Genomic DNA, 26,107 nt, shown 5'->3' with positions numbered 1-26,107 from the left:
AGGGGGGGGGGGGGTCTTTGGAATTCTTTACTCTGTAGATGCTCAGTCACCAAGTACTTTCAAGACAGTTATGATTTGATTGCATGATATTAAGGTTAGTGCTTGGAGGTGGTTCTGTAGCAAGAGATCAGCCACCATATTGAATGATGGAACAGTACAAGGGGCTGAATGGCCTTCTCCTGGTTCTGCTCCTTATTTTCTTATATGCTCAGAGAGCAGAGAGGGTGAGTGTTGCTCTTAGATTCTCATACAGCCTTGGTAGGCTAATTGGGTGTTCCCCATCCAAGCCAAAGAAAGCAACTTTAGCAGCTGACAATTTTGTCATGGGAGCAGTTGTTCCTCCTGATGCAAAAAAAACTGTAGACGCTGCATTCTGTGTTGAAGAGAAAGGCAGAGTCAAGAGAACAGAGGGAATATCTGTGATAGGATACAGTTCTTAAGGTAAAAGTTACTTTTAAAGCCGAGCACTTTTAGTCTCCGTCTCCAACCTTTCCCTTATGTTAATAAGGAGGCTTGGGCTGGAAGACGAGAATGGCCTCACAGCAATGATGCTGAACACAATTCTCTCAACAGAAACATGGAAATGTAAAAATTGGCAACAGGACCAGGCCATTTGGCCCCTCAGGCTTGTTCTACCATTCAATGCCATCACAGTTGACCCAATTGTAACCACATCTCTGCATTCCCACCTACCCCCGTAACCTTTCGCTTCTTGGCCTATCAACAATCTGTTTTTCAATCTTGGACTGAAATGCCGAATACCAGAGGACGTGCACTTGAAGTGAGAAGGGGTATGTTCAGGGGAAGATGTGCAGAGCAAGTTTTTTTATACTGAGGGTGGTGGGTGCCGAGAATGCACTGCTGGGGGTGCTGGTAGAGGCAGATATTATAGGAGCATTCAAGAGGGTCTTGGATGGGCACATGAATGTACAGAAAATGGAATTAACCTCCAAGCAAAAAAGTCTGTGTTAAATGGGCCACCACTAATTTTTAAAAAATGGTCCTTCACAGAGGAAACATTTTCTGCATATACATCAGTAAAGATTCCTCCATAGCATAGGGCGGCACGGTTTTGGGGGCCAGAGTCTCAAACTTGAAGGTAAAGGTGACAGATTCCCTGATGGCGATTAAATAATTTGCCTTCTCTTCTCCCTCCTTAGCTTGCAAAGCAATGTAATTCATCAAGGAATTGCACGCTGGTACTTCCAAACCATAGAGCAGTTTATGCATGGGCCTGACAAGTTGGTATTGCTGTTTGCTGTGTGGACTGGCACTTGCTGCGGTGGAATTCTATGCTTTTGTTATTTTCAATTTTTACACGTTGTTTTGGATAAGGATGTCCAGCCCCAAAGGAAAATTCCAGAACTGAAATGCTGTGGCTGCTGGGAATACAAAATTTAAAAAAACAAAAGAATCAAGAATCACTGAACAGTTATAAAACATCTGTTGAGTCAGATGCAACTCAGTTTTTCCACAAAGCAGCACCCACAAAATGCTGGAGGATCCCAGCAGGTCAGGCAGCATCTATGGAGATGAATAAGTAGAGGACGTTTTGTGCTGAGACCCTTCTTTAGGAGTCAGCATTTAGCTTTTCCTCAGCATTTTTGCTACGTGATCTAGTGTAGCATGACTACAGCATAAAAACATGGCTCAGGGAATCATGTCTCAAAAATATTAATTTTTTTGGTATTGAAGTCATATGTCATAGAATCATACAGCATGACAGCAGGCCCTCTGGTCCAACAACCACCTGGCTTCATCTACCACCTTCCAGCTAGCCTCTTTCCCCCTACACCCGTCTTTTCATTCTGGCATTTCCCCCCTTCCTTCTCAGTCCTGAAGAAGGGTCTCAGCCTGAAACATCAGCAGTTTACTCAGTTCTATAAATGCTGCCTGATCTGCTCAGTTCTTCCAGCATTTTGTGTGTATTACTTTGACCATGCCAACCAAGTAGCCATTGTCCCATTTGCCTGCTTTTGGCCCATATCCCTCTAAACCAGGGGTTCTCAACCTGGGGTCCACAAACTCCTTAGTTAATGGTAGGAGTACAAGGCTTAAAAAAGGCTGGAAACCTCTGCTCTATATTCACGTACCTGTCCAAATATCTTTTTACATGTAAAAGTGCCTCTTGAACTTCCTCTGGCAGCTTATTCCATGTATGGGCCACCTAAGTTGCCCTTCAGGTCCCCTTTAAATCTTTCCCCTCTCACCTTAAACCTATGCACTCATTAGCTCTGGACTCCCATACCCAGGGGGAAAGACCATGACTATTCACTTTATCCATGCCCTTGAGATTGTATAAAACTCTTAAGTCACTCCTCAGCCTCCTGTGATCCAGGGAGAAAAACCCAAACCTATCCAGCCTTTCCTTATGACTCAAACCCTCCAGTCCTGTAAGATCTTCTTAAATCTTTTTGCACTCTTCTGCAGTTTAGTTTCCAAAAACAGACTGGCCAGAACTGCATGCAATCTCCATATGTGGCTTTACCAACTTCTTCTTATTCTGTGCTTCTCAATCCAAAGTAAATTTTATTATCAAAGTACATATATGTCACCATAAACAACCCTGAAATTCATTTTCCTTGGGGGCATACTCAATAAACCTATAGAATAATAACCATAACAGAATCAGTGAAAGACTGGGGCAGTCAACCAGAGGGTAGAAGACAACAAACTGTGCAAATACAAAAAGAAGAAATAATAATAATAAATAAATAAACAATAAGTATTGAGAACATGAGATGAGGAGTCCTCGAAAGTGAGTCCATTGGTTGTCAAATCATTTCAGTGATGGGGCAGGAGAAGTTGAGTGAAGTTATCCCCGTTGGTTCAAGAACCTGATGGCTCGGGGGTAATAACTGTTCCTGAACCTGGTGGTGTGAATCTTCATAGTCATAGTCATACTTCATTGATCCCGGGGGAAATTGGTTTTCATTACAGTTGCACCATAAACAATAAATAGTAATAAAACCATAAATAGTTAAACAATAATATGTGAATTATGCCAGGAAATAAGTCCAGAACCAGCCTATTGGCTCAGGGTGTCTGACCCTCCAAGGGAGGAGTTGTAAAGTTTGATGGCCACAGGCAGGAATGACTTCCTATGACGCTCTGTGTTGCATCTCAGTGGAATGAGTCTCTGGCTGAATGTACTCCTGTGCCCAACCAGAACATTATGTAGTGGATGGGAAACATCATCCAAGATGGCATGCAACTTGGACAGCATCCTCTTTTCAGACACCACCGTCAGCGAGTCCAGTTCCATCCCCACAACATCTCTGGCCTTACGAATGAGTTTGTTCATTCTGTTGGTGTCTGCTACCCTCAGCCTGCTGCCCGAGCACACAACAGCAAACATGATAGCACTGGCCACCACCGACTCGTAGAACATCCTCAGCATCGTCCAGCAGATGTTAAAGGACCTCAGTCTCCTCAGGAAATAGAGATGGCTCTGACCCTTCTTGTAGACAGCCTCAGTGTTCTTTGACCAGTCCAGTTTATTGTCAATTCGTATCCCCAGGTATTTGTAATCCTCTACCATGTCCACACTGACCCCCCTGGATGGAAACAGGGGTCACCGGTACCTTAGTCTCCTCAGGTCTACCACCAGCTCCTTAGTCTTGTTCACATTAAGCTGTAGATAATTCTGCTCACACCATGTGACAAAGTTTCCTACCGTAGCCCTGTACTCAGTCTCATCTCCCTTGCTGATGCATCCAACTATGGCAGAGTCATCAGAAACTTCTGACGATGACAAGACTCTGTGCAGTAGTTGAAGTCCGAGGTGTAAATGGTGAAGAGAAAGGGAGACAAGACAGTCCCCTGTGGAGCCCCAGTGCTGCTGATCACTCTGGCGGACACACAGTGTTGCAAGCACACGTACTGTGATACCTGAGGCTCTTGTACCTTCTTCCTGATGGCAGCAGTGAGAAGAGAGCTTGTCCTGGGTGTTGGAGGTCCCTGTTGATGGTTGCTGCTTTCCTGCGACGGCATTTCATGTAGATGTGGTCAATGGTGGTGAGGGCTTTACCCATGATGGACTGGGGCCATACCCGCTACTTTTTGTAGGATATTCCATTCAAGAGCATTAGTGTTTCCATACCAGGCTGTGATGCAACCAGGCAATATAATACAATCTGCATAGTCAACGTAGTAACACACCTCAAAGTTGCTGGTGAACGCAGCAGGCCAGGCAGCATCTCTAGGAAGAGGTACAGTCGACGTTTCAGGCCGAGACCCTTCGTCAGGACTCACGTAGTGAAATTGTTTTAGCTCTTTAACGTAAATCTGTGGGTAATGTTTATAGACTGCTGCTCAGTGTTACTGCTTTTATGGTTTTTACTGCTATGATCTGCTGGCTTCCTACAGTCTTGGTATCTATTGTTTTGTTTTTTTTTACTTCTTTCCCAGGGTAAGCAATTACCCAACTATCAGAATGCAGCCTGGGTCAAGTCATTCAATTAAGCGTGTGACTGCTTGGCATTTCATCTGCTTAACGACGGTCATCCATCAATGTACGCAGCTATCTTTTATGCATTGTGTGTTGCATGAGAATTAGGAAAAAACTTGGGTCACTTGCATCAGTGGTTGTGGAGCAAGTGGATGCTAATTCAAGGGGTTGTGGACTTAACCATCAAGTTCTGGGTTTGTGGAGAAATGAGACAACCCGTGGTTCTTTGTTCAACACTCAGTGAAGAGCTTTGTAAGACCATAAAGACCATAAGACATTGGAGCAGAATTAGGCTATTTGTCCCATCGGGTTTTCTGTCAATCCATCATGGCTGATTTATTATCTCTTTCAACCCCATTCTGCTTTCTCCCCAAAATCTTTGATGCCCTGAAAATGAATTCCTCAGATTTACTACTCACTAGCTAAAGAAATTTCTCATCATCCCTCTATTTTGAGACTGTGCCTTCTGCTCCTACACTCATCCACTATGGGAAACATCCTGTCCACATCCACTCTATCTCAGCCTTTCAATATTTTCAATGAGATCCCCCCCTCATTCTTCTGCAGATATACAGATATAACCCTGAAATATCTGGGTGGATGTTGAGGAAACATTTTCTGCTGCTCCCACTCATTCCATGTAAATCAGTAAGGTCAAGTTTGATCATTCACTCGAGATTGAAATGAACTGGGTTCAGCCTCAGAATGAGAGGGATAATAAATCAGCCCAGATGGCATGGCAGAGCAGATGTGATGGGCCGAATAGCTTAATCCTGCTCTTATGTCTTATGGTCTCAGTACCCCTAGAAGTATGACTTGAATTTATCGCCCCCTAAAGGCTTTCCTGGAAAGCATACTCGTTTGGAAGGCAGCAAGGTATTAGTGGGTGTGAGGCATGAATTATGAATTGAAATAACAAATATAAGCAATTTCAAAACAATGGTGTGTGATAGGGAATCTCATGGCGATTTTCACGAACAGCAGTCCAAAATCCATAAGATATACCCAAAAATATTCAACAAGCAAAATCTTTGTTGTCTAGAATTATCAATCCAGAAGCCATTGCTATGACGGCAGTGGAAAACTGATTTGATAATGTCTTTCTGGAAGATATTGCAGGAATACTCCATGAAGAAACAGCTCTGTGGAGCTCTGGGTGAGATTAGGAGAATGGGATCCAGCGTAGGTGGGGATGAGCGAATCCATGTGGTAAATTGTTCAAGAAAGAAAAAGCATGGCTTTTCTTTAGCATTGGGTGGGAGCCTAAAACAAAAACGAGAAAGTTTCCAGTCTGATTACACAGCACAAACAGCACAGAAATGGGCCATTTGATCATGGGTGCCTGCTGGTGTTTATCCTGCATACTGGCCTCCTCCCACCCTCCTTCTTCTCACCCCATCAACTTGACCTTCTATTCCTTCCTCCCTCTTGTGGTTATCTGGCTTCCCTTTACAAGCACCTGGGCTATTTGGCTCCCAGTGGAGCATTCCACACTGTTCACTGACCGCAGCAGTTCCTCCCGCATTCCTTGCTGCACTTATTAGTGACTGTCCTCTATTTCAGCCCTTGATTCCGGTTTCTCCCACATGTCAAACATAGAACATAGAATGTTACAGCACACTGAAGGCCCTTCATCCTACACAATGTTGTGCTGACCATTAAACCTAATCTAAGATCAATCTAACCCTTCCCTTCTACATAGCACTCCATTTTTTATCATCCATGTGCATATCTAAGAGTTTCTTAAATACTCCCAATGAATCTGCCACCAGCAGGGCATTCTACACACCCACCACTCCCTGTGTGAAAAACTTACTTCTGACAACCCCCCAATACTTACTTCCAATCACCATAAAATTATGTCCCTTCATGTTAGCCTATTTCTGCCCTGGGAAAAGTCTCTGGCTGTCCGCTCAATCAACTTGTACACTTCTATAAAGTCACCTCTTATCCTCCTTTACTCCAAAGAGATAAGACCTAGCTCACTCAACCTATCCTCATAAGACATGTTCTCTAGTCTAGGTAGCATCCTGGTAAATCCCTTCTGCACCCTCTCTAAAGCTCCCACATCCTTCCTATACTGAGGTGATCAGACAATACTTCAAGAGTGATCTAGCCAGAGTTTTATAGATCTGCAACATTACCTTACAGCGCTTGAACTCAATTCCCCTGACTAATGTGCAAACAATCCTGATTTGATGGAGACAGACATGAGAGAACAGAAGAACATCTGGAGAAACTTCTGAAATGCCTTTATGGCTGCTGCTGTTACTGTGTGATCCAGAATCTCCGGAGGGGAAGGCCCAGAGTCCTCGGCTTTGCTTGTTGCTCGGCGGCCGGGACGGAGTTGAAGTGCTCAGCAGAGATGGTCCTCGGTACTTGGTGTCGAAGGGGTGGTCGGAGGCTTGAAGTTTTCGGACAGACTCAGAGTTGGCTGTGGTCGGGTGCTTTCAACGCATCAACAGTTGTCGGTGCCTGGAGGTTTATGGCAGAGAGAGTTTCTCCCTTCTGCCGCCTGTTATCGGGGACTATCGGGAGTCGATCGGAACTTTGAGACTTTTTTTTACCATTCCCATGGTCTGTTCTTTATTAAATTATGGAATTGCTTTGCACTGCTGTAACTATATGTTATAATTATGTAGTCTTGTCAGTGTTAGTCTTTGGTTTGTCCTTTTTTTTGTGTTATCACTCTGGAGGAACATTGTATCATTTCTTAATGCATGTATGCTTTCCTAAATGACAATAAACGAGGACTGAGTGTCCTCATAATCTAATCTAATTTAGACCATAAGATATAGGAGTGGAATTAGATCATTTGGCCCATCGAGTCTGCTCCACCATTTCATCATCGCTGATCCATTTCCCTCTCAGCCCCAATCTCCCCGTAACCCTTCGTGCCCTAACTAATCAAAAATTTATCAACTTCTGCCTTAAATATAGCCAATGAATTGGCATCCACAGCCACCTATGGCAACAAATTCCACTGATTAACTACTCTCTGGCTAGAGAAATTTCTGTAAGTAGATGCCCCTCTATTCTGAGGCTCTGTCATCTAGTCTTAGGTTCCCTCTCCATAGGAAACATCCTCTTCACATCCACCTTATCAAGACCTTTCAACATTCAATTGGTTTCAATGAGAAGCCTTTCAATTCTGGAATCATTTTCGTGAACCTCCTTTGAACCCTCTCCAATGTCAGCACATTTTTTCTTTGATGAGGGACCCAAAACAGCTCATAATATTCCAAGTGATGCCTCACCAGCGCCTTATAAAACCTCAGCATTACATTCTTGTCTTTATATTCTAATCCTCGTGAAATGAATCCCAACATTGCATTTGCCTTCCTCATCACTGATTCAACCTGCAAATTAATCTTTAGACAATCCAATCCCCAAGTCCCCTTTTTATCTATCGTAAATCTAGCTAGTTTCTTTTTATCTATCCTTGAATCTACGTTGTTATAGTGCTTTTATCATGGTCACCTCTCAGCTGTCATTAGTCTAAAGAACCCCATATGTCCTGTCCGTTCTGATCGATCAGGGAGGAAATTGTGTTGACTTTGGATGCATTGAACAGAAATAGAAATCCTTCCATGTAAAGCTTCAAACATTATTTTGCCAGGAGCTTAAATCAGCCTGCTATCATTCAGATAGACCCAGCTAGCAGATGTAATTCTCATTCATCCATGCAGATTGGGTGGGAGGTAGTTAATCTGATCAACCATTCTAGTTAGCTCCCCCCATTGCCCCTCTATCTGTGTTACATTGTTAAAACATGTTGGTATTTATGTACTTATTCAATTTTTTCCATATCTGTACTTTAACTTCTTAGTTTATTTTTTTATATACTTGTTGATTTTTAAAAATAATTTCTGAATGATGTTTTTCGTTGCACGTCGCACCACCACACCACAGCGAATTCCTAACACATGTAAATGTAAATGGTGAAGTTGATCCTTGATCCTTGAAAGTGGCCACACCTTCATGAGAGGAGAGTGTTGCCTGCGACACTGAACAATGATGTAAAGAGCAGACTTTATTTCCTGCATTCTTTGAGCTGATCGCTCTCCTCCTTAAAGCAAATAGATTGGTGCCACGCAGGGCTGTATGTAGTTAAGGCAGGATGTGGTACATTGAAGATCCTTGTAACAAAAGAGACTCTTTGAGCCGTGAAGTTCAAACAAAGTATTTTATATCTGTGCCCACGATATATGTGTCACCGCTGGGGCCAATATTTATTAATTTATTTAGAGATACCGTGCAGGACAGGACCTTGCAACCCAGGGACCCACCTACTTAACCCTAGATTAATCACAGGAGAATTTATAATCACCAATTAACCTACTAACTGGTACATCTTTGGACTGTGGGAGCTTATGGGGGAATGTAGTATGCAGTCACAGGGAGAATGTACAATTGTATTCTTTATAGACTTACTCCGATGCCTCAAGCTGTCCAGGTCCAGGCTTCGTGTCTGAGGACTACCTAGATTATAAATGCTCTTTGCTTACTTTTCTTGTTTGTACAATTTGTTTTTTTTTCTTTCTCTGCACATTGGGTGTTTGTCACACTTCTTTTTGATAGGTTCTTCTGGGCTTTTTAATTTGTGACTGCCTGTAAGGAGACGAATCACAAGGTTGTATAATGTCTACATACTTTGATAATAACTATGCTTTGAACTTTGTAAAAGGGACACAGTAACTGCTATGTTTAATGGCCATCCATTAGAGAAGAGTAGCTTGTGGTTACAGTGGTGGTGGGAGTGAGGGGTGTGAAGTAAACTAGGTCTGGAGTGATATTTGGTTGCCAAGGCCGCTGCAGCAAACGTCCCCTCTGAAAGAACATTAATGAATTGGAAATATAAAATGCTAGTAACATTCAACAGTAGACCATAGAACATAGAATAGTACAGCACAGTACAGGCCCTTCGGCCCACAATATTGTGCCGCCCCTCAAACCCTGCCTCCCATATAAGCTCCCACCTTAAATTCCTCCATATACCTGTCTAGTAGTCTCTTAAACTTCACTAGTGTATTTGCCTCGACCACTGACTCAGGCAGTGTATTCCACGCATCAACCACTCTCCGAGTAAAAAACCTTCCTCTAATATCCCCCTTGAACTTCCCACCCCTTACCTTAAAGCCATGTCCTCTTGTATTGAGCAGTGGTGCCCTGGGGAAGAGGCACTGGCTATCCACTCTATCTATTCCTCTTATTATCTTGTACACCTCTATCATGTCTCCTCTCGTCCTTCTTCTCTCCAAAGAGTAAAGCCCTAGCTCCCTTAATCTCTGATCATAATGCATACTCTCTAAACCAGGCAGCATCCTGGTAAATCTCCTCTGTACCCTTTCCAATGCTTCCACATCCTTCCTATAGTGAGGTGACCAGAACTGGACACAGTACTCCAAGTGTGGCCTAACCAGAGTTTTATAGAGCTGCATCATTACATTGCGACTCTTAAATTCTATCCCTCGACTTATGAAAGCTAACACCCCATAAGCTTTCTTAACTACCCTATCCACCTGTGAGGCAACTTTCAGGGATCTGTGGACATGTACCCCGAGATCCCTCTGCTCCTCCACACTACCAAGTATCCTGCCATTTACTTTGTACTCTGCCTTGGAGTTTGTCCTTCCAAAGTGTACCACCTCACACTTCTCCGGGTTGAACTCCATCTGCCACTTCTCAGCTCAGTTCTGCATCCTATCAATGTCTCTCTGCAATCTTTGACAATCCTCTACACTATCTACAACACCACCAACCTTTGTGTTGTCTGCAAACTTGCCAACCCACCCTTCTACCCCCACATCCAGGTCGTTAATAAAAATCACGAAAAGTAGAGGTCCCAGAACAGATCCTTGTGGGACACCAATAGTCACAATCCTCCAATCTGAATGTACTCCCTCCACCACCACCCTCTGCCTTCTGCAGGCAAGCCAATTCTGAATCCACCTGGCCAAACTTCCCTGGATCCCATGCCTTCTAACTTTCTGAATAAGCCTACCATGTGGAGCCTTGTCAAATGCAGTACAGTCAGCATCTATGGAAAGAGAAACACAAATAGTATTTGTCAAAAACCCACTTATTTATTCATTATTATTATTTGTGTTTTTTGTATTTGCACAGTTTGTCTTTTGCACATTGGTTCCTTGTCAGTCTTGGTGTGTAGTCTTTCATTGTATGTCTTTGTTCTCCTGTGAATGCCTGAAAGAAAATGAAACTCATGTGACATATACATTCTTTGATAATGAATTTACTTTGAACTTTGATCAGCCCAGTTCTTCCACCTGAGACAACTAACTCTGTTTCCTGACCTTCTGAGTTTCACCAGTATTTAGAGTTTTTAATTCATATTTCAAGTATCGGCAGTCCAACCATATCAATGCCACCATTGTCAACACAAGCTTTTTCATGCCAGTTTAAATTACATAGGTAGGCTGCACCTCCCTTTGGCCAAGTTAATAACCCAGGTTTCAGCATACCAGCAGTGTAGATTAATCGTTGTTTCTTATAGTTTTAATCCCTTTTTGCCTTACATTTCATCTTCAGTAGTTTCCCTTTAAATGTCTCTGGGTGTTTTTGGTTTTCCTAAACCTTTTGCTTATCTTGTTGTCTGTCTCAGTTCTTTACATGTTCTCTCACTTCCATCTTTAACTTTTCCTAATTTCTTTTAAGGACTGTTCTTCAGAGCACTACTCGTTCCTTTCTGGTTTAAACTCGGGGAGATGTGTCAGACCGTCCTATGTGATCAAGGTGAGGTGTGTTAGTGCCTGGTGATGGGGCTCCTGGTTGTGGACTGACTGGCCATGTTGGGGCGCTGGGTTAAGGAGGTAGGGGGTAATCTGTCTTTGTGGAGATGGGAATCCCTGCTCTGATTAATCCCAAACTCTAGCCGGTATAGTGGTCTCATTTGAAGAAGAAGCAGGAATCTCATGCAGCTTTATGCTGGTTGGCTACTCAGCAGTAGCCACTGTATTTTGTGAGAGCTTCCTATGCACAGAGGGCAGTGGGGGTGAATAATGGGCTAGGCCTCTGGGTAATTTAAAACTCAATTATTTCCATAGTTACTTGGCGTCCTACCACAATGTGGCCATTGTCAGATTGGAGAAGCAATACCTCATATTCCGTCAAAGTTGCCTCCAACATGATAGCATGAACATCGATTTCTCCAACTTCCGGTAATTTGTTGCCCCTTCCTTTTCCCTCTTCTTCAATTCCTCACTCTGCCACCCCCCCACCTCTTCTTCTCACTTGCCTATCACCTCCCTCTATCTGATTTCTTCTTCTCCAGCCCTTTACTTTTCCCACCTATTACCTCCTAGCTTCTTACTTCAACAACCTGCCCCCCCCCCTTCACCTGGCTTCACCTATCATCTTCTAACTTGTACTCCTTGTACTCCCCCACATTTTGTATTCTGGCGTCTTCCCCCTTCCTTTCCAGTCCTGACTGAGGGTCTCGGCCTGAAATGTTGACTGTTTATTAATTTCCATGGATGCTGCCTGACCTGCTGAGCTCCTCCAGCATTTTATGTGTGTGCGTTGCTTTCGATCAATTCCATCCAACTTGTAATGCAAGTGCTTGCCAGGGTGAAACACCAAAATGAAAACTTAACCCACAATGTGAGGATTGGACCCATCGTCTGTATTTTCTGACAGACAGGATTCATTCCTAAATGCTTATGTGAAATCACCCAGCAATCATCCATTTGTACCTTCCTTGCTACTCTGAAACAAGGAAATAAGAAAACCAGATTAACCATTTCGAATCGACCCAACTCTGAATTCAGAAAAACCACTTCCAGCCCTGTCAAACGTATGAAGTCTTCTCACTAGCATCTGGGGCTGGAGTCTGTGGATGAACGGTTCCTCAGGCCCTGACAAGCTCATCCTCAGAGAACTTCACTCACTTCAACAATGAATTAATTCTCACTCTCAAGGACTCTACAGCTCCTGTTCTTGATATTTATTGCTTATTTATTTATTATTATTTTGTGGTTTACTTTTTTATTTGTGTTTGCACAGTTTGTTATCTTTTGCACATTGGTTGTTTGTTCATCTTGTCTCTGGCTTTTCACTGATTCTATTGTGCTGCTTTGTAATTACTAAGAATGCCCACAAGAAAATGAATCTCAGGGTAGTATACGGTGACATATACAGTACAGTGCAAAAGTCTTAGGCACATATATATAGCTAGGCTGCCTAAAACTTTTGCATGGTACCTTAGTAATTTTATGTTTTGCTCTGTCCTGCTGCCACAAAAAAATAACAAATTTCATGACAGATGTGAGTGATGATAAACCTGATTCTGATATGAGTCTCTAAGTCTCTAAGTGGGAAGGGAGCAGGGAGAGGGGAATCATAGCTGGGAAAAAGAGAAGGGAGAGGGAAAGGAGTGGGAAGCACCAGAAAGAATTCTGTAATAATTAATAAAACCAATTATTTGGAATCAAGTGACCTTGCCTGGTTTCTCAGGGCTGGGTGTGTCTGCACCTGTGTCAACCTCTGCCTCTGGCATCCTTCTCTGCCACCTGTCCCACGGCATACCACCCTCGTCATTCCCAGCATACTTTGCTCCGCGTCCCGCCAGATATACAAACTTGCTTTATACTCCACATTGATAAATGCAGTACTGTGCAAAAGTCTTATGCACCCTAGCTATATATATATATATATATTTGCCTAAGAATTTTGCACAGAATTGTATGTACTTTGATAATAAATTTATTTTGAACGTTAAACTAAATATCACAGGTAATGTACTGTACTTCTCTATCACAATGAACGGATACATCTTGTCTCATTGGTAGGGCAGGCACAAAGTCGGGGCAATTTAGTGGTGTACATAGGGGAGGCGGGAGCCCATTGGTGCCTTCAATATTAACTCCATAAAGTCTCATAGTGTCCAGTTGAATATGAGTAATGAAAGCACCTCCTTGTTTAAAAGATTGCAGATCTGATGGAGTAATTGGGATTAATGGAGATGCGTAAGATGGGTGACCAGAGCATGTTGGGCCAAAGAACCTGCTTTGGTGCTGTATGACTACCATAGTTGACGATGACTACCACCTAATGTTCATCATCGAAAATAGCTTGGCAGTTCTACCACTGATAGAGCTGGCTGAGTTCTGAGAGGAGTCTGTGGCACGTGCTGAGTGAACCAACATTAGGAATAATCCACCTTAAGCTTGTGTTCACCAGTCCATTAACTCATTGGTTGAAGCGATCACCACATAGTTATAGACAGCGCAGTAGCATAGCGATTAGCACTATCACTTTAGAGTGGCAGCAAACACCGATGAGTGTTCGATTCCCACTGCTGTCTGTAAGGTGTTCGTATGCGTTGTGTACTTCATACTTCAATAGCATTTGAGTAATCCTGCATATATAAGTTGGTTGATTAAGCATTCCTGTTTGTTTAAACAATTCATTATGGGTTACCGATATAAACACGTTAATTGGTACCGCGTGAGATGAAGTTACACCTGTATTTTGGACCCTCCTGTTTTCCTTTGGATTTGTTTAATGCTCTGAAGTTACAAAACATAACAGTATGTTCTTGTTGTGACCATGGGGGTTTCTCTGGTTCCCTCCCTCATTCCAGAGGTGTACGGTTAGGGTTAATGAGTGTGGCTATGCTGTGTTGGTGCCAAAAGCAAGGCAACTGTAGTGGGCTGCCCAGCGATATCCTCAGATGCAAAACGATGCATTTCACTGTATGTTGTGATGTTGGACATTGATGCAAAAGAACACGTTTCTCTGTATATTTCAATATTTTAATGTAAATCTGACAACTAAAGCTAATCTTTTCTTTACTTTGGAGGCAATGTCCCATCTTCCCTCCATTGTGTTATTTGTACTGTAATCAGACCCGATGGGGTTAGACTTCTGATATTTTGGTTCGGGTTTCTGAACAGTCTATTAGCTTAATGTACACTACCTCATTATTTTTCTTTGCATTATTTCTTTATTTTGTAATTTATAGTAATTTTAATGTCTTTGCACTGTACTGCTGCTGCAAACCAACAAATTCCACAGTGGCTTTTTCCACTGAATTTGGGCGGGACTACAACTAGAGGTCATATGTTGGGGTGAAAGGTGAAACATTTAAGAGGAACATGAAGGGAAACTTCTTCACTCAGAGAGTGGTGAGAGGGTGGAATGAGCTAACAGCTCAAGTGGTGCATGTGAGCTCGATTTCAACGTTTAAGAGAAGTTTGGGTAGGTACGTGGATGGTAGGAGTATGGAGGGTGATGGCCCAGTGCAGGTCGACAGGAGTAGGTAGTTTAAAAAGTTTAGCATGGAGCAGAAAGGTCAAATGGCCTGCTTCTGTCCTGGACTTTTCAATGACTCTTTGGTTGTAGATCTGATACTTAAAACAGAATTGCCAACCCAAAGCAGGGTGCTATGGATTATCATTTGCAGAAATAAATGTGCAGCATCTCAATTTGCAATCCCAGTGCCCAGCACATCCATCACTGTACCAGTAGTGTCAGGCCAGAGGATCAACCCTAGTTCACTGGGAACAGCAGAAGGTCATGCTAGGAGTGGCATCGAGAAAATCAGTAACTGAGGCCCAAATCCCGTGAGTTGTGATCTCTTACAGGAAAGGAGCATGTCTTATCAGGAAAGGCTGAGCAATCAGAATCAGAATCAGATTCAATATCCCCGGCCCATAGAAACATAGAAAATAGGTGCAGGAGTAGGCCATTCGGCCCTTCGAGCCTGCACCGCCATTCAGTATGATCATGGCTGATCATCCAACTCAGAACCCTGTACCAGCCTTCCCTCCATACCCCCTGATCCCTTTAGCCACAAGGGCCATATCTAACTCCCTCTTAAATATAGCCAATGAACTGGCCTCAACTGTTTCCTGTGGCAGAGAATTCCACAGATTCACCACTCTCTGTGTGAAGAAGTTTTTCCTCATCTCAGTCCTAAAAGGCTTCCCCTTTATCCTCAAACTGTGACCCCTCGTTCTGGACTTCCCCAACATCGGGAACAATCTTCCTACATCTAGCCTGTCCAATCCCTTTAGAATTTTATACGTTTCAATAAAATTCCCCCTCAATCTTCTAAATTTCAATGAGTATAAGCCTAGTCGATTCTGTCTTTCATCATATGAAAGTCCTGCCATCCCAGGAATCAATCTGGTGAACTTTGATGAAATTTGATGACTTTGTGGCAGCAGTACATTGCAATACATAATAACAGAAAAAATGTGAATTACTGTAAGTATGTTTACATTAACCAGTTAAATTAAATAAGTAGTGCAAAATTAGAAATAAAGAAGTAGTGAGTTAGTGTTCAAGGGTTCAATGTCCATTCAGAATTCTGATGGCAGAGGGGAAGAAGTTGTTCCTGAATTGTTGAGTGTGTGTCTTTAGGCTCCTGTATCTCTTCCCTGAAGGTCGCAATGAGAAGAGGGCATGTCCTGTGTGATGGGGTTCCTTAATGATGGATGCCACCTTTTTGAGGCATTGCATCTTGAAGATAACCATGGAGGCTAGTGCCATGATGGAGCTGACTGAGTTTACATCTCTATGCAACTTGCTTCGATCCTTCGCAGTAGCACCCCACCACCCAACCATACCAGACAATGATGCAGCCAGTTAGAATGCTCTCCATGGTACATCTGTAGAAATTTGCAAGTGTCTTTGGTGATGTACCAAATCTCCTCAAGCTCCTAATAAAACATAGCCGTTGTCGTGCATTGATATGTTGGGCTCAGGAAAGATCCTCAGAGATGTTGACACCCACAAGCTTGAAATTGCTGACCCTTTCCACTTTTGATTTGCAATCTCAGAGCCTAACATATCCATCACTGTACCAGTAGTGTCAAGCTAGACAATCATCCGTGGTTCAGTGGGAACTGCAGAAGGCATCAAGAAAATCAGTAACAGAGGCCCAAGTCTAGTAAGTTGGGTTCTCTTACAGGAAAGGAGCATGTCTTATGAGGGAAGGTTGAGCAAGCCAAGGCTTTACTCATTGGAGCAAAGGAGGATGAGAGTTGACTTGATAGAGGTGCATGAGATGATGGGAGGCAATGATAGAGTGGACATCCAGAGGCCTTTGGCCAGAGCAGAAATAGCGAATATGAGGGGTATAATTTTAAGGTGATTGGAGGAAAGTATAGGTGAGATGTCAGAGGTACTTTTTCACACAGGGAGTGGTGGGTGTGTGGATTACACTGCCGGGAGTGAAGGTAGAGGCAGGTCATGGCTGATCCATTTTCCTCTCAGCCCAATCTCTTGCTTTCTCCCCGTAACCCTTTATGCCCTGACTAATCAAGAACCAATCAACTTCTGCCTTAAATATACATAAAGACTTGGCCTCCATAGCCATCTGTATCAACGACTTCCACAAATTCACCACTTCCTGTCTAAAGAAATTCCTCCTCTCCTCCGTTCTAAATGGATGTCCCTCTTTTCTGAGGCTGTGTCCTCGGGTCTTAGATTCCCTACCATAGGAAACATCCTCTCCTCACCCACTCGATCGAGGCCTTTCAACATATGATAGATTTCAATGAGATCCCATCCCCCCCCCTTCATTCTTTTGAATTCCAGTGAGTAGAGGCCCACAGCCATCAAATGCTCCTTATATAACGTGCCTTACAATCCTGGAATCATTTTCAGGACCCTCTCAATGTCAGCATGTTGTTTCTTAGATAAGGGGCCCAAAAATGCTCACAATTCTCCAAGTGAGGCCTCACCTGTGTCTTATAAAGCCTCAACATTACATCTTTGCTTTTATATTTTAGTCCTCTTGAAATGGATGCTCAGATTACATTTGACTTCTTCACCACTGACTCAACCTGCAAATTAACCTTTAGGGAATTCTGCACGAGGGCTCCAAAATTCAAAACCTCAGATTTTTGGATTTTCTCTCCATTTTGAAACTAGAGAGAAGTCTATACTTTTATTTCTTCTACCAAAGTGCACATGGAAACAAAAATGCAGGATGATGTGGAAGTGAAGCATTAGATTGATCTTGGAGTAGGTTAAAAGATCAGCATATCATGGGCGGTGGGGCTTGTACTGTGCTGCACTGTTCTGTTGATAGATCATGCATTCTGGAGAGACATGGCTATACAGAGCTGAGCAGTGTCTCAAGCAATAAATTAGATCAAAATAAAAAATAGTGAATGCCAGAGATTCTCAATGCTCAAGCAGCTTCTGTGGAAACAGTTAATGCTTCAAACTGAAATCAGATGAAACAAAGTTCTCTGCAAGGACATCGGAAAATGGAACCAGGAGCAGGCAACTTGGCCCATCAAGCCTGTGTTTTATTATAGTCGTGGGTGATCTCTGTTGGCATCAACTCCTCTTCTGTGCCAGTTCCCCAGTACACCATACCCTGCAGCTATAATCAGACACCTGGTATGAATACATTTCAGCTTTATCTTGGGTGACATAATGGTGTAGCAGTTAGTGTAACACTATTACAGCACCATTGACCCAAATTCAATTCTGACGTGGTCTACAAGGAGTTCATATGTTCTTCCTGTGATGTGGGTTTCCTCCAGGTGCTCTGAAGTCCTCCTATGTTCCAAAGATGTACGGGTTGACAAGTTCAATGGTCACGTGGGTGTGATGGAGCAGTGTGGGACAGAAGGGCCTGTTACCATGCTGCATCTCTAAATGAAAGCAACAGAATGTTGCAAATGTAATGGAATTCAGCTTGCGCTTTGCCAAGAGGAGCATGCTTTAAACTGTAATGTTTGTTCATTGTTGGCAATCTGCACTGTGATTTCTGCTAAGTTCTGCTGTTGGCTTTTGGGAAGCAAGCAACCCCCGTGTTGGCAGTTCGAGTACTGGAAATGTACCCTCACGGAATTCACACAATCGCTATCAGAACATCTGGCGTGCAGAATCAAACTTTGCTCTTTTGAAATTTTTGTGATAAAAAATGTAAATACATGCACATAGAGAACCGTTCAACTCACACTTTTTGATGCATGTGCAGATGGTGTGTCTCCACGATGGGATGTGGATTATTTTCGAGTAACTTGTGGGTCGCCTGTACAAGACAGAGAATTTTATTCTACATCAGGGTTCTGATGTGTAAATTGAAAGTGTCAGATAGACTATTTTGCCTTTGGCATAGCTGGCTGTGTCCTCTGAATTGATGACAGGGACATGATTGACCTAGAATACCGAAAAGACACCTCACGCTCATTCTCCATCTTTCCTAGTCCTCCTCCCGTAGGAACATATTCAGATTGTTCTAACACCAGATTCAACCTGCCTTGTGTTGGATTGAGTGCCCAGGAGTGCAGAAATTTGGAAATCTCTGCCTCATTGCAGAACGCTTTGTCAAAACACAGAACCAGACCTGTTACCTGTCTGGGCTCCCTGTTACTATTGTGACAGAGCCATGATTCAAAGCTGAATGGGAGCACTCATATGGACTGGCATTTCATCATGATAGCTGTCTCTTCAATCTTACTTCTTCTCTTGAATATCCAAGAAATGGCCTGACAGCAAATCAAGATCACTCATGCATGTGATGGATGTTGACCTGGCTGGTCTTCAAATGATTGATGATGAGTTTGGATAAAGTGTTATATCAGCCAACACAAACAGGAACCCTGTGCTACTAAGAGTGTAGAGACGGTTTACGTATGAGCTGACAGGGTCCTACAATAATGACTGAGGTAAAGCTGATCTCCTTGCAAGCAGGCTTCACTCCACAGGCTGTGGTGGACTGAACAGCAGTCGGTTTCGTCTTTGAGTTGTTCTTTTTCCCTTCTCTTATACACCCCATTACCGAAACATCAAATAGTTTGTGCTCTGCTGTGACATTAGTGCATGTGCTTTCTGTAGTCCACAATCTTTAGCTCCCGAGACGTCACTTTTCTAATATGCCCTGCCCTCTAGGAGGTTAACCCATTCAAAACTTTGCTGCCTATTTTTGAACTCTCAGCAGCTCTCATTGTGATCCGTGATACTTGGCTTTAAAATTCTCACCCTTGTTTAAAATCCCTCCTTCCCTCTTCTTCAATTTCCCCACTCTGGCCCTCTTCTTACCTCTTCCCTTCATCTATCTATCATTTCCCCCCTAATGCCGCTCCTCCTTCCCTTTCTGCTACAGCACACTGCCATCTCATCAGATTCCTTTTTCTCCAGCAATGACCTTCCAGTTTCTCACTTCATCCCGCTCTCCCACCCACCAGGCTTCACCTATCACCTCCCAGATTATACTCCTCCCCCTCCCCCACTTCTTATTCTGCTTTCTTCCCCCCTCCATTCCTGTCCCGATGAAGGGTCTCAGCCCAAAACATCGGCTCTTTATTCATTTCCATAGATGCTGCTGAGTTCTTCCAGTATTTTGTATGTGTTGCTTTTAAAATACCTCCTTTTTTTTAGGCCTCTTCCAGCCCTGCAACCCTCAAAGATTCTGCAGTTCAATGGCTCAAACCTGGAAGTTTATTTGTGTGTTGGGGGTGTGGGTGTTGGAGAGGAAAGGAGCCTTGCATCATTATTTACAGACACAGCACATTAAAAGGCCCTTCCGGCCTAACAAGCCTGCACTGCCCAATTACACCCATGAGACCAAATAACCTACTAACTCGTGTGCCTTTGGTGTGCGGGAGGAAGTGGAGCACCTGGTGGAAACCCACACAGTCATGGGGAAAACGTACAAGCTCCGTACAAAACAGTGGATGGAATTGAACCCGAGTCATTTGTGAGCCTTGATTTAAGATTTAGGCCCAAAACTTTGACACTTCCCTTCTCTGCATAGATTCTGCTCGACCCACTGAGTTCCCATTTGTTGCTCCAGATTCCAGCATCTGCCGTCAGTTGTGTCTCCTTCGGGATTGTGTCTTCACTCCCAGTCCTCCCTAGGCCATTCCTTTTAACCTACTACTTTGTGCCAGCTGTCACTCACCAGTCCTCAGGTCATCTGATGTCTCTTTGTGCCCATTTTTAACGTAGCACTGCTGTGGAGCATCCTGGGAATCTTATAATCACAAGAGATTCAGCAGAGCAGCGCACACAAAATGGCGGAGGAACTCTGCAAGTCAGGTAGCATCTATGGAAAGGAATAAACAGTTGGTGTTTCGGACCAGGACTCTTCAGCAGGACTAGAAAGGGTGGGGGGGCGGGGCCAGGAGCCAGAATAAGAAGGTGGTGGGAGGTGAAGGAGTACGAAACAGCAGGTGATAGGAGAGACCAGGTGAGGGGGAGGGGAGATGAAATGAAATGAGAAGCTGGGTGGAAGCAAAAAGGGCTGAAGAAGGTATCTGGTAGGAGATGAGATGGGAGAAAGGGAAGGAGAGGGTGCACAGGAGTGAGGTGATGGGCAGGTGAGAAGAAGGGAAGGGATGACAGGGGAACCAGGATGGGGAATGGGAGAAGGGGGATAGGGAGAAATTGTCAGAAGTTAGAGGTCTGGGTAGTCTCCAACCTGATGGCATGAACAATGAATTCTCTAATTTCCGGTAATTTCTCCTTCACCCCCACACCCCGCAACTTCTCTCTTTTTCCATTCCTCATTCAGGTTCCACCTATCACCTACCAGCATGAACTCCTTCCCCTCCACCCACCTCATTTTTCTGGCTTCTGCCCCCGTCTTCTCCTGTCCTGACGAAGTGTCTCGACCCTGAATGCTGACTATTTATTCCTCTCCATAGATGCTGCCTGACCTGCTGAGTTCCATTTGGGAATTTTACTACTTGAGAGGTGTGATGTAAATACAAGTGGTTGTTGTTGAGTCGCCCCAGGGAAAGAAACAATTAAAGTGTTGCTTTAGTGAAGATCTGTGTATGATGAACCCTGAGGTTAGATCATATTACACACTTAGACAGTCACTGCTCAATCAGTCTCTGCCTGGCAGACCACAATGTAAATTTTGAGTTTGAACCAAGGCAAGGAGTTCAAACTTTTCAGTCTGGTTGTTGAAATAGGGGGTCAATTTTCACCGGACCTCGACAGCCCACTTCAAATCACCGCCTGCTGAGGTCCCACCTTCCAAGACCACAGTTAGCCAGGCAAGTTTCACTGCCCTCCCACACCTTCAATTTGGGCAATGAGGGGCGGGAGAACTGTGATTACCCCACCCCAGCCAGCAACAAAGCTGGAAGTGGGGCTTAGCCTCCTGTTAAAGCTTGCAAGTGATCTTAATTACTTTACATGTAGAATATTCACTTTTTTTGAACACACAAGATCCTGCAGATACTGGAAGTCTTGAGCAACGCATGCAAAATGCTGGATTAATTCAGCAAGTCAGGCAGGATATATGGAGGGAAATAAGCAGTCAACATTTCAGACTGAGACCTTTCATCAAGACACACATGGAATACTTTGGCAAGGATCCCCCAGCCCCCCACCGATTACCCCTGCTTCCGTCCTCAACTGTCTTCCTGCTCTAGGAAACCCTGTTAGATCTAGTTCTCTTTATCTCTTACTGCCGACGAGATATCAACCATTTCAAATTCGGCATTCCTTTCTCCAATTCGAAGCTCACCCCCTCTGAACACAACATCCCAAACTCTATTGGCGTTTTTGAGTTTGAATCCATTACAGTTGTACAGCACAGAAACTATCCCCTTGACCCATCACATCTGTGCTGATCCTTTTGCCCCTCTGCACTGAGCTTACTTGCCTGCATAAGGACCATACCCTTCAGTAAGTTCAAAGTATATATACAGAATGCAACTCTGAGATTCAACCACCACCCCCCCCCCGCCCCCGCAGGTAGCCACTAAACAAAGAAACACCATGGAACATGTTCAAACACCCAACGTGCGAAAAACGGAATAAATTGCACAAACAGCACAAAACAAGCAAACAACATATAGAATATCAACATCAAACCTGGAGTCCAGGAGTTTTACATTTAGTTCAGCTCCATTTAACTCCATACAGCTAGCGGACTGTAGGCCGCAGAGCCAGTCTTCACTGATTGCCCCGATCAAACAGCTCAAAAACTACTAAAAAGTCAAGTAACCAGAATCCAGAAACACATGCAAATTGTATCCCAAAGTCACCCAAAATGAGTCTACAGCCATGAGCCTTACTGATCAAGCCTTGCAACGTGTTGCAAGTGTTGGGCATGTGGCCAAGTGGTTAAGGTGTTTGTCTAGTGATCTGAAGGTCGCTAGTTCAAGTCTCAGCTGTGGCAGCATGTTTGTGTCCTTGAGCAAGACACTTAACCACACATTGCTGTAGTGTCTGTGCAAGGAGTGGCGCCCCACACACACTTCCAATCTGCGCCTTGTAAGGCATGAAAATGCCCGACGCAGGCTTCTCATGGTCTGAGTCGACGTTCTCTCCCTCCCCTTGCAACGTGGAACCCTAGACTTTCCTCCAACAGTTACTGCGAGGGAAAGGAAGGCGAGTCAAATGCAGATAGACAGCACCGAACACCTGCCCGTCCTCCGCTCTCGTCCTTGTTGACTTCAAAGCGGTGAGAGGCAATGGAGTCGATCATGCGCTTGCACCCTTTTCCGGAGCTTTAGGCTGCCCACTCTGCTCCTAACCTCATTGAACACCTTCAGAGACAGCAAAGCACCACATCACTCAATTGGCTCCAAAACACACCATCAAAATGTAAATCACTGGTTCCAATCACACACAGCTTAGTAACAGTCTTGCCTATTCATGTCTCTTGAATGTAGTGATAAATCTGATTTCACCACCTCCTCTGGAAACAAATTCCAGATATCACATGTGTAAAAAAAGTTCCTTTAGCTCCGCTTTCAGAGGTATGTCAACTATTCTGGGCCCAGCTTATTGATGCATTATGAAGAAGGCACATCAGTGATTATATTTCATTAGGAGTTTGAGGAGGTTTGGTGTGTCACCAAAGACTCCAGCGAATTTCTACAATTGTACTATGGAGAGCATTCTGACTGGTTGCATCACCATCTGATATGGAGGTGTCAATGCACAGGTTCCAAAGGAGCTGCAGAGATCTGTAGACTCAGCCATCTCCATCATGAACACTAGCCTCCCCAACATCATGGACATCTTCGAAAGGAGATGGGTTAAGAAGATGACATCCAGCACAAGAGACCCTCACAATCCATGCCCTCTTCTCATTCCTACCATCAGGGAAGACATTCAGGAGTGTGAAGACACACACTTAACAGTTTAATAACAGCTTCTTCCCCTCCACCCGAACCATTTCATGATTTTACCTGATCTCTGAATGGTCCATGAACCCACCTCAATATTTTGCTCTCTTCTTGTGCTATTTATTTTTTATGCTTACTTGTATTGTCATTTTATAGTAATTTTTATGTATTGAACTGTACTGCTGAAACAAAACAACATACACCACTGATAATAATTTTGATTCTGATTCTAAAATGTTTTTCTCTCACCTTAAACCTTTGCCCTCTTGCTTTTGGTCCCCCGTTGCTTTTGTGAGTGGGCTAGCAGAACAACGGCAGGAAAACTATTATTGTGACTGAACCCAGGCTTTGATCCCCATTGCCAGTGAGAAATTATTACCTCTGAGTTCACACTCAGAGATAGATAGATATACTTTATTAATCCCAAGGGAAATTGGGTTTCGTTACAGCCGCACCAACCAAGAATAGAGCATAAATATAGCAATACAAAAACCACAAACAATCAAACAACAAAATGCAAACTATGCCAGATGGAAAAAGGTCCAAGACCAGTCTATTGGCTCAGGGTGTCTGACCCTCCATGGGAGGAGCTGCAAGTTCGATGGCCACAGGCAGGAACGACCTCCCGTGCCACCCACTGTTATATCTTGGTGGAATATGGCCGAAGTCCAACAGTAAAAAGTTCAAAATCCGGTCTACAAACACGTTCCTCGATCATAATATGACCTGGATTGCACCATCTGTTGTTAACCAGAACAGTAGACACCCAATTCCTTTACGCTTACCGCTCTCAGTGCACTTCCGGTCAGCCCGAATGGTCTGGAAGCCGTCCATGGAGAAGTTTTGATCCTCATGCAGCCCCGTTTCAGTAAAACACATAACACTGCACTCCCGAAATGTTCTCTGATGCCTGGCTAGCGCTGTGAACTCGTCCATTTTATCACACACCAAACTCCTCTTTTCCATAAGTCTCTGTTGATTCTACGCAGTCCCCTTTCCTCGTTTCAATGTGTTTATTCATTGTGGAAACATTCAGTGACGGTAAGAGATTTCTGACCAGTGAAAGGCCAGTGGGTGGTTTAATGGTAGGAGATCAGACAGTATCCGAAGGCAGTTTTGTGGTCTGGAATAGCCCACTCCCACTCCTGTTTCCTATTTCTCTGTTAGAGATACGGTGTGGAACAGACCCTTCTGGTCCAAAGAGCTGTGCTGCCCAACAACCCACGATTTAACACCAGGAACATTTACAATGACCAATTAACCTACTAACCAGTCCGTCTTTGCACTGTGGGCTTTAGACACCTTTGGACTGTGGAAGGAAACGAGAACCCGGAGCAAAAGCCAAATGCTCACAGGAAGAATGTAGAAAGTTCTTAGAGATGACGCCAGAATTGAACTCTAAATCCGTAATAGCAACACGATAACTGCTGTGCTCCTGTGGCACCCTACTGTTCTTTTTGCCCTTACTGAAGCCACTTTTCGTCTTGTGTACTCTCTGAATTGTTAGATGCACCAGCATTGCATTGCTCTCCTTTGTATTTGATTTTATAACGTTTACACTCTTCAACATTACCACGTTCTCCCAGAGATGGATAGATCACAGGAACCCTGCAGTTCCTGACTGAAGCTGCTCGGTCTGCACTATGCAGCTGATTTTCCTCTATTTAGCTGGTTTTGAACCAAGGCAGTGTGTGAGCAAAGTCTTCAGAAATGCTACGGATCAGAAGCATAATCAGCTGGCCCCATTTATTTTCATTGTAAGTGAATTTCAAACAGAGTAAATCAGGTACAGCATTCAAACTGACTTGTTCAGCCTACAGTTCTGAGCTTGCACACAAGTAAGAAATATTTTCCCCTCCCTCCCCATCTCATACAGGTAAATATGTCCCCATACTTGCAGGAATTAAATCGTCCCCTTCAAAGAGACGGGCACTGTGTCCCCACAGACTTAAGGTCTGTACCTTCATACAAGCAAACACTGTGACTTCAACCAAGAGTCACGTCACCTCAATAAGCAGAATTCAAACCAGGATCAGGTTCATTATCAATGACATCATTCATTTATTAGGTAATGTTTCATGTGACATGGGCAATAATGTTTTTTCCATGACCATGATTGTTCTTGGCAAAGTTTTCTACAGAAGTGGCTTGCCATTGTCTTCTTCTGTGCAGTGTATTTACAAGATGGGTGACCCCAGCCATTATCAATAGTCTTCAGAGATTGTATGCCTGGCATCAAGTGAATGACTAACCAGGGCTTGTGATATGCACCAGCTGCTCATAGGACCATCCACCACCTGCTCCCATTAAATTACCATAAGAAATATATTTAAAACATTAAATAAGTAGGGTAAGAAGAAAGCAAAAATAGTGAGCTAGTGCTCATGGGTTCATGGTCTATTCAGAAATCTGATGGACGAGCCAGGTGTCTTCATTTACCATGGGTGCTGGCGAAAGATGCTCAAGGATTTGGAAAATATACTGTCGCCACTTTACTAGGTACACCCGTACTCCTGCTTGTTAATGCAAACATCTAATCAGCCAATCATGTGGCAGCATCTTAATGCATAAGAGCATG

At 43.7% G+C, this 26,107-nt stretch overlaps 1 protein-coding gene across 4 annotated transcripts in view; it reads left to right on the top strand.

Annotated features, from left to right (window-relative positions):
- The window catches only part of ccdc85ca (coiled-coil domain containing 85C, a), a 300,440-nt gene that overhangs the window by 204,770 nt on the left and 69,563 nt on the right, over positions 1 to 26,107 (top strand). For 2 of the 4 annotated variants that reach the window (XM_063043765.1, XM_063043780.1), the window contains exon 3: positions 11,126 to 11,203. The exons of the other annotated variants lie outside the window; for them this stretch is intronic. In XM_063043765.1, the coding sequence (XP_062899835.1) occupies positions 11,126 to 11,203 (78 nt within the window). The remainder of the gene's footprint in view (positions 1 to 11,125; positions 11,204 to 26,107) is intronic. 4 annotated transcript variants of the gene reach the window in all.

Source organism: Mobula hypostoma, chromosome 1 (assembly GCF_963921235.1).
Source record: "Mobula hypostoma chromosome 1, sMobHyp1.1, whole genome shotgun sequence".
NCBI lineage: Eukaryota > Metazoa > Chordata > Chondrichthyes > Myliobatiformes > Myliobatidae > Mobula > Mobula hypostoma.
This window is presented reverse-complemented; position numbering and strand designations above follow the sequence as displayed.